The 15,316-nt window shown below is 48.7% G+C and overlaps 1 protein-coding gene across 1 annotated transcript; it reads left to right on the forward strand.

The window, feature by feature from the left end:
* Window positions 1-235: 235 nt before the first annotated feature.
* On the forward strand, window positions 236-7,193 carry Rmi2 (RecQ mediated genome instability 2). The gene is made up of 2 exons (XM_034506921.2): window positions 236-552; window positions 5,364-7,193. The coding sequence occupies exons 1-2, from the start codon at window positions 252-254 to the stop codon at window positions 5,510-5,512; spliced, it is 450 nt and encodes a 149-aa protein (XP_034362812.1). The 5' UTR covers window positions 236-251; the 3' UTR covers window positions 5,513-7,193.
* Window positions 7,194-15,316: the final 8,123 nt, after the last annotated feature.

Raw genomic sequence — 15,316 nt, forward strand, 5'->3', positions numbered from 1 at the left:
GTTTGTTAGCTTATTTATTTTCTATTTAATTCAGTTTAACCTGCTCGGGTTGTTTTTTTTTTTTTTTTTTTTTTTTTTTTTTTTTTTTTTTTAAAGCTTCAGGCGGTTACCCAGAGTACGCATGCCCACTCCTGGCGCGACTGTCCCGCCCCCAACCAGTGGCGTCACCGGCAGGCGCTCTCTTGATTGGCTGCCGCTCGCCAAGCCCCCGCCGCCCGTCAAAGTTGGCGGGAAAGTGGTGGTGGCAGAGCATGGCGGCTGCGGCGTCCGAGTCACTGCCTTCGGGTGGCCCCGGGTCTGTGCGGCTGCCGCGCTCACCGCCGCTCAAGGTGCTGGCAGGGCAGCTGCGGCGGCACGCAGAGGGTGGCCCGGGCGCGTGGCGGCTGTCGCGGGCGGCGTTGGGCCGCGCGCCGCTGGAGCTGGCGGCGGTGTGGATGCAGGGCACTGTGCTGGCGGCGGAAGGGGGCCAGGCGCGGCTGCGCGACCCGAGCGGGGCCTTCTCCGTGCGCGGCCTGGAGCGCGTACCACGCGGCCGGCCCTGCCTATTCCCAGGTAACGGCGGCGGGACGGGCTCTGCAGGGGGGTTGTCCTCCCTTGGGCCCGGCGGGGCGGGGCGGGGCGGGGCCGGGCGGGGCGGCCCCACCTCCAGGCTCTAGCCCTCCTTCCTGGCCCAGCCCCTGTCAAGTGACTTCCCACCCTCTTGGATGACAGCAACACCTGCCACTTCAAAGATGTAGGTTCCAGCAGGGTTTGGAGGGACACACCTTTCATCCCAATACTAGGAGGCTGAGGCAGAAGGATGACAGAGTTCAAAGCCTTGTCTGAGCTACGGAGTGAGTTTAAGGCCAACGTAGGTAACTCAGTGAGAGCCTGCCTCAGAACAAAAAGTAAAGAGGACCTGGAGTGGGAGCCCTGCTTCCTAGCGTTGATGAGTCCTTGGGTTTAACCAGACAGCAAGAATAGTATACAAATAAATCAATAAAAAATGCCTGTAGGTTCCTGAGGCTATCTCATCCTTCCCAGTTTTGAGCCTTGGGCTTCTGTGTCACAAGCTGTATCCCCATAGATGTTTTTCATTTTTCCCTATATGTTTTGAATAATGTCTCGGGAAATGTCTGCGTGTCCTTTTCCATTTATTTTGAGGCAGTGTCTAGCCAAGACTGACCTGAAATTCCTTGTGTAGCCGAGGGTGATCTTGGACTCCTAGACTACCTGCTTCCATCTCCTGAGTGCTAGGATTGTAGGCATATGCTACTCCACCTGTTCATGTGCTTGCTGGGGACCAAACCGAGGGCTTTGTGCATGCTGCACAAGCACTCTACCAACTGAGCCACATCCCAGCCCATGTCTGTCCATTTTTAATGTCCCAAGATAAATGGACCTTTTATCTGGAAAAGCTCTTATATATGGGCATGTCTTCCTAGGGGCCTGTTGAAGCCCATCCCCGCAGGTTTTCTGAGTCTCAAGAGTTCTTTCTAATAGTCTCCAAGGAGATGCTGTTATTGCAGGGTTTGAGGCTGCCCTTTGAGCTACTGTGGTTCTGATGGCTTAACTCTAGCATCTGTCCCAATGCCTGGCACCTGTGTGTTCTGAGAACCAGATGTTCTGAGACAGCCATCAAGCACCTCGAGTCTCATCTCATTGGGAAGGATGTCAAGTGAACACATATCATACACAGGGCCTTGTGAGATTTTCGGCTGCACCTGTGACCCAGATAGGCAAGCCTATACTTGATTCTGGAGCTTCAACACAGGCTTCAGGAGGCTTCTAAAGGAAGCCTACAGATTGAGCAGGCCTGCCTTTCCATGGCTTCCTTCTCTGTGAAATCAGGCCAAACTCTCTAAGAATGCTTCCTGCTCAGAAAGTCTTGAATTCTGTCTAAAGGCAGAATCAGGAGTCTGACCTAGGCTATTCTTGATTTCAGACTTAGGTTGTGCTTTTTGTTTTCTCTCATTCTCTCTTCTTCTCCTTCTCCTTTTCTCCCTCCCTCTCTTCCCAGTCTTAATTTAATTTAGGACTAGCAAACTCAAATGGTCTGTATACTAAAAGAGTTACACAGACACACACAGACACACACAGACACACACACACACACACACACACACACACACACACACACACACAGTGTGCACTGGGAATCAGACCCAGTGCCTTACCACTGAGTTCTATCTCCAGACCCAGCTTTTACATTTTGAAACTTTAAAAAAAAAAAATGTTTTCTGAGACAGGGTTTCTCTCTGTAGCTCTGGCTGTCCTGGAACTCACTCTGTAGACCAGGCTGGCCTAAAACTCAGATTTGCTTGCCTCTGCCCTCTGCCCTCTGCCCTCTGCCCTCTGCCCTCTGCCCTCTGCCCTCTGCCCTCTGCCCTCTGCCCCTGCTTTCTGAGTGCTGGGATTAAAGGTATGTGCCACTATACCTGGCCTGTGTTTTACATTTTGATGTGTCTACAAAAAAAAAAAAAAAAAAAATCATGATGTATGAAATGTATATGCAATTTGAAATCAGCATTTGCAAAGTGAAGTTTTATTGGCCTGAAATGCATTTGTAATTTGCAAAACATTAGGGTCACCATCTGACATGGTTCAGTAGTTGTGACAGAGATCCTATGACCCCATGACCCCAAAAAGCCTGACTTCTGTAGTCTGGTCCTTTACAGAAGAAGTTGACTGCCCTTGGTCTTAGCTTTGGCTTGCTCAAATTCCAATTTGTTTGGTGTTCCAGACCAGGCAGTGTTTTGTTTTGTTTTGTTTTGTTTTGTTTTTTTTTTTTTTGGTTTTTTTGTTTTGGTTTTGGTTTTTGGTTTTTTTTTTTTTTTTTTTTTTTTTTGGTTTTTTGAGACAGGGTTTCTCTGTGTAGTCCTGGCTGTCCTGGAACTCACTCTGTAGACCAGGCTGGCCTCCAACTCAGAAATCCCGCCTGCCTCTGCCTCCCAAGTGCTGGGATTAAAGGCGTGGGCCACCACCGCCTGGCCCAGGCAGTGTTCCTTGAAGGCAGCCTTGAACAGTGTCTCAAGCCTGGTACCAACACTGGAATGAGCCTGGCACCTAGGAGATGTCCCTGTTTTGGACTAAACCTGTTGGCCTCACCCTCTAGCCTGTATGCTCAGGGCCTGGGCCCACGCTCATGAATCATCTCAGAAGGAGCCAGGGAAGTCCACAAGGCCTCTAAAACACAAGGTACCATTGTAGATGTGACCCTAGGATGTGTGCACAGGGCAGTGACAGCACTTTTATTTGAGTGTTGATCGTGGTACCTGCCTCAGTGTTTGTCAAGTAGAAAAGTCCCAACATAGAAGCATACCATGTGGTAGCCACTGCTGGGTGCTGCCATTGCTGGCCTCAGGAGACCTGGACCTCCAACCACAGAGCATAAAGAGACTTTTGTTCATCTAGCTTGTTGGTTTATCTGGTGTTTATTTGGGGACAGTAGATACAGACCTAGGCACAGAAGAAGGATACATGTTCAAGGCTCAAGGAGGTCAGAGAAGGCTTCCTGGAGGAGACAGCGCTGAAGGCTACCTTGTAGTTTTCCATAGGAACTAACCCTCTTGGGTTGCTGGGACTCAGGATGTCAGAATTGTGACATCTGTGTCTGTGTACAGTAGTGGATTGTCTAGCTCCTTTGAACAGCACGGACAAAGGTCAGGAGTTAGGGAACAGGGCACCATGGGGCTGCACTGAAAGGCTGCATTTGGGAAGGACCTGCCCACATTGAATGACCTCCATGGCTGCTGGTCTGCTGCTGCCCTGCCCCTGCCCTGTCTCTAGGGCATCCAGCAGTTCCTCTCCAGGCTGAAGATACAGGTGAAGTCGGGAACCCTGCCCTCCAGGTTTCATTCTGCAGAGGGGTTGCTTAGGCTGCCCTGTGCCAGGGAGGCTCTTGGGCAGGAGGAGCTGCTGTCAGTGGTTGGGAGGAGACAGACAGGCCTTTACAGTAGCCTAAACAGGAGAGGGTGAAGGCTTGATCTTGGGCAGGGTCCCGTGGGGAAGGAGAAATGGAGAGCATCACAGACAGCTGCCTGGAGAGGGATACAGATAGAAGGGCTCAGTGTGTTGGCAGGAGGTGTGTCCTGCTGCCAAGCTCCGTAGAACAGTTCTGTTAGCCTTACCTGGTCTTCAGCCTTGTAACTCTAAGGTTTTTTTGTCTTCCCCACCAGTTGGGGCCACGTTCAGAGGACAGCCAATATGGGACCTGGAGTTAGATCCAGAGATCCCCATGTGAACCCTGGCTTCTTTCAGTTGAAGTTCTGGACTTGTATGCAAGCTCATTCCTGCTGGTAGAAGCCGGGCATGTAAGGCACTGGCTGCATGCCTTTCCTGCCGTGACAAGGGACTTTTTACACAATTGCATTTTGTGTGGTTTATGACTAGCCAGGTTGCGCTTTCAAGGAGAGGCACTTCCCCTGGGGAATGGGAAGTTGTGGTTAATGGTATGTCAGTCTATCCTGGTGGCAGTCTGTTCTTCTGTGGATTTCCTTGTGTACCCGGTGTGGTTTGGGATAAAGTTGGAGGTGGCAAGGATTGGAACAACAGCACAGTGTGTTGTGGGTGGTGAGAGGAGGGGTTTGGCAGCGTGGAGGGAAAATTGGATTTACATTTCGGCTGGCAGGAAGTGGCTTTGCAGGAGTGCCTGACTTGTGAATAGAGACAGTCTCTCACTCCTGCATTGAGCAATGAATGGGACAGAGAGCAAGCTTGGGTTTTCTGCCCCTGCCTGGGGCTGTGCAACTAATTATAACTCAATGGGATCCCGAGTTGCTTGCTTGAGTTCCTGGGGCCTGACTGCTGAGTGAGCCTGTCTATTGCGTTTAGCATATGAAAAGCAGATGCCGACTAGTTGCAGACTTGGTCCTCCTGGTTAACCGCTGATCTCCTTGTTCATATATGTACCTATTTTGATCCCTGACTGCCTTTGTTTTGGTGTCTGCTGTCAGGATTATGTTAACTGTGTACAGGGTCTTGTGTGGGGGTGTGTTCACACATGCCTGTGTACTAGAGGTCACATCAAGTGATTGATGTCTATTTTTGAACCAGGGGCTCACTGGCTGGGTTAGGATGCTTGGGGCTCTATGCATAGAGCCCCAAGCATCCTCCTGTCTCCATGTCTTTAACACTGATCATGCTTTTCTGCATGCTTTTTCTGCATGGATGCTGGGGCTCTGAACTCAGGTCCCCGAGCTTTGGCAAGCCCTTTACCAACTAGGTCTGAGCTTGGTCTCCAAGCTTCCTCTCCCTAGCCCTACATAATGTTTCTGTCTCAACCTCCCGTCTCTGATCAAGGCCCCAAGGTCAGGGTCTTTGTGGGTTTTCCCTCGCTGACTTGTCGATATGAACATCACCACATCCTTCTCTTCTCTTCCCAGGAAAGTATGTGATGGTGATGGGGGTGGTTCAAGCCTGCAGTCCTGAGCCCTGCCTGCAGGCCATGAAGATGACTGATCTTTCTGACAATCCTGTCCACGAAAGCATGTGGGAACTGGAGGTGGAAGACTTACACAGGAACATTCCTTAGAGCTGGGACCTTCTAAGAACAGCTTCCCCACATGGGTCTCAGGGACATCACAAAAGTGTCTTGAAGAGATTTCCTTTGGTTGAACCAGACGTCTGGACCCTGGGAGCTGGAGCTTCAGTTGTCTCAGCCACTCCTCTCTGCTGGTGCTTTGCTTGCTGATGAGAAGCAGATGCCCCCCCTCCCCCACTTACACGTGTTCCTGTGTCTCGCTGAAGCACAAGGAAAGCTCATGTTGTCCTTTTCTGATTTTGTGAGTGATAACACTTTCTCCTTGACTGTACTTCTGAATTTCAGTTGTTGCCAATGGATTAAAACTACAGACAGGAGGACAGAATGGCGTATTAGTGGCCTGCCTCTGATTGCCAGCTATTGCTGTCTCGTAGGGGCAGGTGCCAGCCCTTGCTGACACCTCTCTCTCTGCTTCAATGAGCTCATTCCTCGTTGTCTGTTTCCTGAGTTTCCAGAGCTGAGGCCAGCTGTTGAGAATGGTTGGAATTCTCACAATTCTCTGTTGAACTTAAAAATCCAAGATGGATACAGACTTTTCAAACACTTCTGTTTCAAAATTGTTGTGGAGAAACAGCCAGGGTGGGAATAGCCTGCAGGCTTAGAGTCCTGACCTCCTTTCTGGATGAAATGCCTTTCTGTTGGGATTGTATCAGTGTTGGGGTTGGCTTTCTGCTGATCACCCAGGCTAGATTCATATTTGGATGGCAAAGACCAAGAAGTCCGTCTTATGATACAATTGCTGCAGGACTTTTTTGTATGGTGTAGTTTTTAAACGTAAGCTCTATTATCTGTTTGTCTTAAAGACAGTGTCATAAGACATAGCTCAGGTAGTCTCCAACTCATGATCCTCTCCTCTGCACTCCAGACTGTTGAGATTACTGGTGTGCACTACTATGTCTGCAGTGCTGGGGTTGGGACCCAGGGCTTTCTTCAGGCTAAGCAAACACTGTATTACTAAGCCACGTCTCCAGCCTAAAATGTTGATTTATTAAAATAGTTTTAGGTTTTCAGAAAGTGTTCCCATAACCGTCATTGAGGCTACGGCCGTGTATGTGTTAAGCGAACACCGTGTCAATGAGCTCGAGCCGCAGCTCTTTGTCTTTAAGGCTAGCCTTCTGCCTCAGCCTCCAGAGTGCTGCTGTCATGGCCTGCACCTTACACTCAGCCCCCACGCCCAGCCTCACCTGGATTGCCATGAGCATCGGGTGGTAGTTGCCACCAGGAAAGCCCAGAAGTCACTTGGCAGGAAAGCAACAGAGCGAGGACGGCGGACGAGAGAGGATGAGGGCTTAGTGAGGGATGAGAGAAGACACAGGTGATGTAGACCTGCCTCCTTCCTGCCCCCCCCCCCTTAGAAAAAGCATCAAGGCCTGGAGCCCAATTTGTAGCTCAGGCAGACCTCAGATTTACCATCTTCCTGCTCCTCTCTCCCTGATTACATGGATGCCTTTAAAAAAAAATTTATCTTTAGTTATGTGTATGTGGGATGCTTTGGAGCCCAGCATAGAGTGTTGATAAATAAACTTAGTCACTTATCAGACCCATGCCAGGCAGCTCACAACTTCTATAATTTCCTATAGTTCCTAATCGTCTGATGCCTTCTGGCCCATTGGAAGACCCTCACAACATAGCATATAGACTGGAAATAAATATATAAATAAAAATAAGTCTTAAAAATAATGTTTAAGAATGGTGCTGGGGATGGGTGGCGGGGTGCCTGGGTCTCACAGATGCCAGAGTAGCACTCTACTACCTAGCCACCTCCGGCTCCTCTGACCTTTAAACTGTCCAAAGTGTCCGTGTCCTTCCTGGTCAGGCCCACTGTGAGAACTCTCACTGAGGAAATGTACACACACACTTATGCCCTCCCAATAGGACACCAACAACAAACTCCTTGGAGTCCAGCTTGGGGAACCAGAGTCACTGCGTCAGCTTACAGAGCATGCCTTAGGTGTTCCTTACAGGAGCACGGGTGACCCAACCAGGAAGTCTGAGCCCAGCATGGATGAGCACCTCCCTACAGCTGTACGGCTAGAGTTCTTCCATCAGTTTCTCCCACAGTGTATGCTCTACACCTCCTGAGACAGAAGGCCACTTGCAGTTAAGTAGAATGACACACAAATGTCTGAGGGGTGCAGGAAGGAGCAGCTGCAGTCTCAGGTGAGGATCCAGTGGACCTTCCCCCACTCCTCTGAGAGAATGACAATGTCAACAATTCCAGTCTCAGGATGTCCTGGAAGTTGTCACAGCTAGTCTGATGAAGTCTCATGTTCCAGGAGGATAGTGCCCTACAATACCTTGTAAAGACTACCAGCTGATCCATCTTTCTGCAGGACCGCCTTCCATCCATCCATCCATCCATCCATCCATCCATCCATCCATTCGTCTGTCCATCCATCCAGCAGTCTGTCTGTCTGGCCTTCCCTCCTTCCTCCCCTCCCCTCTTCACCCTGCCCTTCATCTTTCCTACCTTTTTAGGCAGTGTCTCTAGTTCAGGCTGACTTTGAACTTGCTACAGCTTTCCTGGAACTCATTATGTAGAACGGTTTAGTTTCTGCCTCCTGAGTGCTGTGTTAAAGGTGCTAACATTTTCTTTTAAAGGAAGGCCAAGTTGAAAAGTGATCTGGATTTGACTGCTGAACGATTCATTTTTTTGGATCTATTTTTGTGCGTGTGTGTCTAGAAGAGGGCCTTGGAAACTTGAGCTGGGGTTACAGCAGGTCTAAGCATCCCTGTATGGGTTCTGGGAACCTAACTCAGGTCCTCTGGAAGAGCAGCAAGTGCTCTTAATTGCTTAGCCATCTCTCCAGCTCCAAAGCACATTGTTCGAGCCTCAGGAAAATTGCCAAAATAGTTCAGTTCTTTATGTTTTTATTTATTTGTCTATTTATTTACACGTGAGGAATGGTCTCTGTAGCCCAGTCTGTCCTGGAACTCCTGATCCTCCTGCCTCAGCTTCCTGAGTATTGAGATCACAAGTGTGCGCCATTAAGCTTAATTTATGCAGAATTGGGGATCAAAACACAAGATGTCTTAACTTATAGACATACTAGGTTCCTATCATGAATGTCTTACATTAGTATGGCTGGATGTTAAAATTGACTAACAAAATTAACTAATGAACAAATACTGAGAAGTTAGTAACCAAATCTATAGTTGTTCTGGTTTCTTTATTCTTTTTTTTTTTTCCCCCAGGATTCCACATTTTACTTGGTCATTGTGTCTCCTTAAGGTCTTCTTTGTCTGGGACAGTTGATCAGTTGAGTTGATCAATTGCTTTTGATTGCATTGGTATTTAATACACAGACACAATCTCTTTTTCAGCCCCGGAGATAGAACCCAGGGCCCCTTGCACGCTGGGCAGACTTTACTGTGGAGCTATGTATACCTCAGGCCTCAAATTAATTAATTAGTTAATTTTGAAGCATCATCTCATATTACAGGCTAGCCTTAAACTCACTGTGCAGTTACACATGATATTGAAGCCTGGATCCTCCCGCCTGCACTTTCCTGGTGCTGCAGTTGCAGGTGTGCACCCCCACACCTAGTCCTTGTGGGTCTGGGGGATCACACTCAAGGCCTGGTTCCTGCATGCTAGGCAATCAGTCCTTGAACCCCAGTCTGAAATTTAATTTTGATGCAGGTTCTTAGTAAAATGATGTGTCCCCCAAACTGTTTACCCCGGAGTAGCTGTGGAGCTGTGTGTGGCACAAGCCTACTTTTCCACTGGAAAACTGGAAGCTGCTGACAGTTTCCCATCGCATCCTCACCTAACTCCTGGTGAGTAACTCCCGATGGGAAAGTGCGGGCTGGCCGGAGGGCGTGGCAGTGGGGGGAGGGGCGCCGCAAAAGGCAGTGGGCAGTGGGCAGCGGCTTTAAGCAGCCTCCCCAGCACAGACCTGCGCCTGTGGTTTCTCTGCACATTCAGAACTCTCACTGTTGGGCTGCTGTTTCCTCCCTGACAGCGCCAAATGAAAATGCATCCGGAGGCTTCAGTTCTCAGCTGCCAAATCAAAGTCAGTTTATCAGACCGCGGCTCTGGCGGCAGCCTGTGTGCCCGCCCCGCTCAGCTTCCTCTTTGAAATGCTCTTTTCTAAGAACTGAGAATAAGCAACCCAGGCCGTGACTTCACTTTTCTCGGAACTGCTTTACATTATATATATTTTAAAAATGCGAAACCATCACTTAGCTGGTTTTGGATCGCCTGAGTTCCCTAATTCTTTCTGTTGCATGTTCTTGTAAAGCTGAAGTTTTACCGCAAAATTCTGCAGGAGGGGGGAAGAAGGGCTGTGTGAACCAGGGGAGCGTCGCGTTTTAGCTGGCTTGTGTGTGATTTAATGACTAAAGAGAAAAAGAAACTAGAGGAGATGCTGTGAAGAATCAGGGATCAACTCTGAGCTCTGCCTGGCCAGCAGAGCCACAGGCTTTTGTCCACATTTGCTGACCAGCCAGCTACCTCTCACAAGGATAAGAGGGAGTGTGGTGGTGCACACCTGTAATCCTGACATTCTGGAAGTGAAGGCCACTCTGTGCCATAGTGCAGGTCCCAGGTCCTTTGTTGACAGTAACAAGACCCTATGTAAAAAGGAGGAGGGTAGTCTAGGGCAGTGTATAGTGGTGGGGTGCTTGCTTGGCATGAACGAAACCCTGGGTTTGATCCCCAACACACCAACAAGCAAGGCATTGTGGTACTTGCCCATAATCCCAGCACTAAGGAATTGGAGAATCAGAAATTCAAAGTCACCATGCTACATAGCAAGTAGCCTGAGCCAGCCTGGCTATCGGAGACACTATCTCCCCCCCCCCCCCCCATGAGACTCAGGTAGAGTCACACGGGGGACCTCGGGATTAGAACAGGGAGAGCAAAGGGCTCGGGTTACCCTCTGGAGGCTGGCGCTGAAGCTGTGCGCCACCCGGAGACACTGTCTTAAAACAAAACAAAACAAAGCAAGAAAACAAAAACAGGTTTGAGGACAGCCAAGGCTATACACAGAAACCCTGTCTCAAAAAACCAAGAAGCAAAAAACAGGATGGAGAAGGAGTGGATTTGTCTTTAGTCACAGTTAGCCACAGTGACCTACATCAAGCAGATAGATAGCTTTGAGCCGGTGTCTGGAGACACCCTTCAGGGGCTCCCACCTTGTCACACTGTGGGCTAGTTCTGGTCCCACCATCTCCTGCCTGACCTAGGGTTTGAAGGTCAGCCTTCGAGGTGAAGATGATCCTAACTTCAAAGGATACTGCTGGTAGGCTCTTGGGAAATGGAGTTTGCCAACCTCCTTCTGAGTGGGGAGGTCTTGAGGTTGTTTTAAAATCCTTGCTTTGGGGCTGGAGAGATGGTTCAGTGGTTAAGAGCACTGGCTGCTCTTCCAGAGGTCCTGAGTTCAATTCCCAGCAACCACGTGGTGGCTTACAACCATCTGTAATGGGATCTGGCGCCCTCTTCTGGTGTCTCTGAAGAGCTACAGTGTGCTCATATAAATAAATCTAAAAAAAAAAAAAGAGAGAAAAAGAAAAAAAATGGCATCTCTGTCCCCTGGGGACTCACACTCAGTAAGCTGTAGGAGTGGCTTAGTTTCAGGTTGAAGACAAAAGCCAAGCCACACCAGTAAGGTCAGAGTGCTTATGAGCCTTGACATTTAAGGGCTTTAAAACTTCTATTTAGTTAGCTAGTTGTCGTGTGTGTGTGTGTGTGTGTGTGTGTGTGTGTGTGTGTAGGTGGACATTTACTGTGGCATGGATGTGGAGATCAGAGGATAAATTGTGGGAGTTGATTTTTGATTTCTACCATGTGGGATGCAGGGTTCCAGCTCAGGTCTTTGGGCTTCGTGCCAAGAGCCTTTACCCTCAGAGCCATCCTGGGTTTGAGTCTGTGTTGTTACTGTGGTTTTTGTTTGTTTGTATTTTGTAACTTTTAAGATTTATTTGTGTGTGTGCCCCTGTGTATAAGCATGTGAAGGTAGAGGACTGCTTTCTGTAATCTATTCCCTCCACTGTGGGTGCAGAGGACTGGACATACCTCAGTTGACCCCAGTAGCAAGTGCTTTTACCCCCTGAGCCTTCTCATCCATTTGTGAGGCAGTTTCTCTTAGCTCTGGTTGTCCTGGCGATCTTGGTCATCCTCCTGAACCCTAGATCGCAGCTGTGCTATTCTGCCTGGTTCCTGTGTGCTGGAGAGTAACCCAGAGCTTTATGCATGATGGACAGACACCAAACACCCTACCAACTGAGCCGTGTCTCCAGAGCAGTTTTTTGTTTTCCCCTTGTTTCTATTTTTTCAGACAGGGTCTCACTACGTAGGCCAAGCTGGCCTCGATTCTCCTGCTGAGGTTCTAGGGTCATATGTATGGACTGCTGTGCTGGCATTTTGGGTCCCTTGCAGTTGCCTGAGGTGCTGGCTGGAAGGCAGGAAAGTACTCTTCAGAGAGGAAAAATCTGGAAGTATAAAAGGGTCATGGCAAAGAGCAAGCACTAGTGTGCCTGGGACAGTAAGTTCCTTGATAAAGACACCAGTTCAGTTGCATACTTGGTATCATGGTTTGCACTGAGTATCCTTTACCTAGGAGGTGTATTCTTGCATGGCCCCAGCTGGCCACAGAGACAAGTCATGAGCTAGTAGGTGCCTGGTGTTGTTAGGGACAGTGTTCTTCAGAGCCAGCACCTTAATTCTTCCCTGTTGGCTCCTTGAGACTGCTCTGGAGTGGGTTATAGCGCCCCCTGCTGTTTGTCCTGGGTCTGGTCTGCGTACTAGGGAATGGGATGAGAGCCAGAGATCACAGGCACAAAATGAAGCAAAGGAACAAATGAGGCCACAAGAAGCTTCACAGCCATCCACCCTGGGAGTTCTGCCCATTCTGGCCAAATGGGGTGGTTTGGACACCAGATGGGTGTCAATGGACTTGACATTCAACTCTAGTCCCTTTTATTAAGTGAGTTACCTTGGGTGAGTCCCTTCATCTCTGAGCCTTATTTATCTGTTTAGGCTTTTGGGGAAAAGGTCACTATGTAGAAGCTGAACTGAAACTCCTGATGTAGCCCAGGTTATCCTCCAACTTGCAAAGATTGTCCTGCCTCTGCCTCTCAACTGTACCATCATGCCCAACTCTTATCATTTTTATAAGCTACTATAATTACTATAGTTATTGTTGCTATTGTTGTACAGTATATGTTGTTGTTATACAATTGTCTCACAATTGTAGCCCTGGCTGGCCTGGAATTCACAGAGATCTGCCTGTCTCTGCTTCTAGCATGCTGGCATTAAAGGCATGCACCACCATGTCTCGTTATAAGCAATTAAAAGTATTTAGCACTTGGGACTGAACCCAGGGCCATCCCAGGCAAGCACTCAGTCACTGAGCTACACCCCCTCAGCACCTTTTGCTTTCAGTCAAGGCCTTACTAACTTTCTCAGTATCTGGGATTAAGTCAGAGTCACTAGGCCTGTTCTTTATAAGCAATTTAAAATTATTGTCGTCGTTATCATCGGGGCCAATGAGATGGCTGAGAGGTTGAGCGAGCTTACAGGGGGAGCTTACTGACCTGAGTTTATTTCAGGGAACCCACAGAAAGGTGAGAGGAGAGAGGTTACCCCCAAAAGCTGTCCTCTGACCTCCATATAAGTCAGTGGCATGTGTATGCCCCCATATCCACATACAATTGTAAATAAAATACAAATTAAGATGAACTCGATGAAAACTAGGGCTTCCTATATGTAGGTGAGTGCTCTACCTCAGAACCACATCCCAGCCCTCTGGGCTTATCGCTGACCTCTGTAGAGAAGAATGATTGGGTTCAGCTGTTATCAGAATCCAAGCAGTACGTGCTTTGTTTGTTGTTTTGTTTTGAGACAGGGTTTCTCTGTGTAGCCCTGGCTGTCCTGGAATGCAATCTGTTGACCAGGTTACCCTTGAACTCAGAGATCCTCCTGAGTGTCGGGATTAAAGGCACGAGCCACCACACCTGGGTGGGTGCCTTTAAAGGAAGGTTGCTTCATTGGCCTCTTGTCATCAAGCCCCAGTGCCTGCTGGAGGCCCCAGGTCTGGAGACAATGAAAGGAAGACCTTTACTGGTACACACCTGCGCTCAGGTGAGGGATACAGGGGGAGCAGAAGTTCAGGTCATCTTCTGCTCTTCAAGGACTTAGAGGCCAGCCTAGGCTTATAGGAAGAAGTTTTTTATTTTTTAACTTAGAAAAAGTCCATTTTGCAACTAAGATAGCACTCACAGTTTCTGTTAGGGTGTCCTTACAGGAAATGAGGGGCATTCTACCTGCCGTGTCTGCTCTCTAGCTGCACAGTTATCTCATACCAAGGTTCCTGAGTGCCTCCTCCCACTGCAGTATCAACCCACTTCCCCAGAGGTCATCTAGCTCACCTGAGGGAGTGGGGATGTGGTGTGGACAAAGAAGATCAGCCTAAGAAACAGAGGTCCTGCACTGGGAAATTCAGAACTCCAAACACCTACTCCTCCCTTCTGGCCAAATCGGGGAAAGAAAGGAAGGGTTTTGAAATTTTATTATTGATTGTATTTACTTAATTTGTGTATATGCACATGCAAAGTTAGGAAGTAGAGGAGGAGGATCAGAAGTTTCAGGCCATTCTTGACTACATTGCAAGTTAGAGTCCAGCCTGGAATATATGAGACTATCTGAAAAGGAAAAGAAAAATATTAAGGAATAGCAGGGTTGGTGATTGCTGTTTGGCTGGAATATTCGACTTTACCAGATGCTCTGGAACAGACGTCTGGACTGTCTTGAGCTGTGGAGGGTGACAGACTCATGAGGTTGCTGATTCTTGAATGTGGCTTGTGTGTCTTGTGGGGTTGCCAGACACAGTGGATAGAATATGCAGGCTGCCTTTCACTGGATCGATGGGATAGAAACCGTACCTCCACGGTGGGGAAACCCGACAGACAGCCTTAGCCAGATGATCTGGCTTTAACGTCACATGTCAGGGTGACTACAGCTAAGACACCTGGTAAGATGGCAGAGGCTCCAGGAGGCTGGGACCTAGAATCATTTCACTCCTGAGCCAGTTCCCTTTTCTCACTTTGCTCCAGTAGAGGACCAAGGGTCCTCAGGAGTCTGCATTGGCCCCATTACCCTGGAGAAGGACATGGCATTTTCCTTATGTGTGACCACCAGGATGAGACAGCACTCACTGTCATGAGCATAGTCACTTAAAACAACAGATTTTCCATCTCTGCTCCCATGAACCAAACATCTCTCATCAGGGCTGGGTTCTCAGTCTCAGTGGATGGAGTGGAGGGGTCACCTTGGTGATGGAAGGCAGGGGAGGTTTCATTCATCCCATTTGTTGTCAGCATTTGGGCCTTAGAACAGTAGGACTTAGGGCTTGCTTCCGTGTCACTTATAAACTAGGGATTCCCCAGAGCTCTCCTGTCTCCATACCAGTACCGTGTGTCCAGCTCATCCTCTTGTTTCTTGATTTCCAATCTTCCCTCTCTGGGCCCAGGTTTAAAGGCTTTCCTTTTTTAAAGTAGTGTGGTACTTAAATTACCCCAGTAAAAATCTTTTCATTGGCATTTGAATATCAGGAGGAAGGTGGGTCTTTTGTAAGTGAGAGTCTTGTGTGTAAAAGGCTCTTAAGATCCTCCCACAAGTGTGGGATCTTAAGTGATCCTCTTAAGATCCTGCCACAGGACCTGCAGGCAGGACACAAGCATAAGGAGTTGATGTGGATCTTGGAGGCAGCAATGCTTTCAAATCTAGGCTCCAGCACCACTCAGCAGTCTGTGAGCCTCTTATCTATGAAGTGCGAGCACGTCCAAGCTTGT

Source organism: Arvicanthis niloticus, chromosome 6 (genome assembly GCF_011762505.2).
Source record: "Arvicanthis niloticus isolate mArvNil1 chromosome 6, mArvNil1.pat.X, whole genome shotgun sequence".
In the NCBI taxonomy this organism is placed as follows: domain Eukaryota; kingdom Metazoa; phylum Chordata; class Mammalia; order Rodentia; family Muridae; genus Arvicanthis; species Arvicanthis niloticus.

Bases quoted from the DNA above. Each gene is read 5' to 3' on its own strand.
- Rmi2 (XM_034506921.2), top strand. From the start codon at position 252: ATGGCGGCTGCGGCGTCCGAGTCACTGCCTTCGGGTGGCCCCGGGTCT. The intron at 553-5,363 runs GTAACGGCGGCG...TTCTCTTCCCAG, and splicing joins CCGGCCCTGCCTATTCCCAG to GAAAGTATGTGATGGTGATG.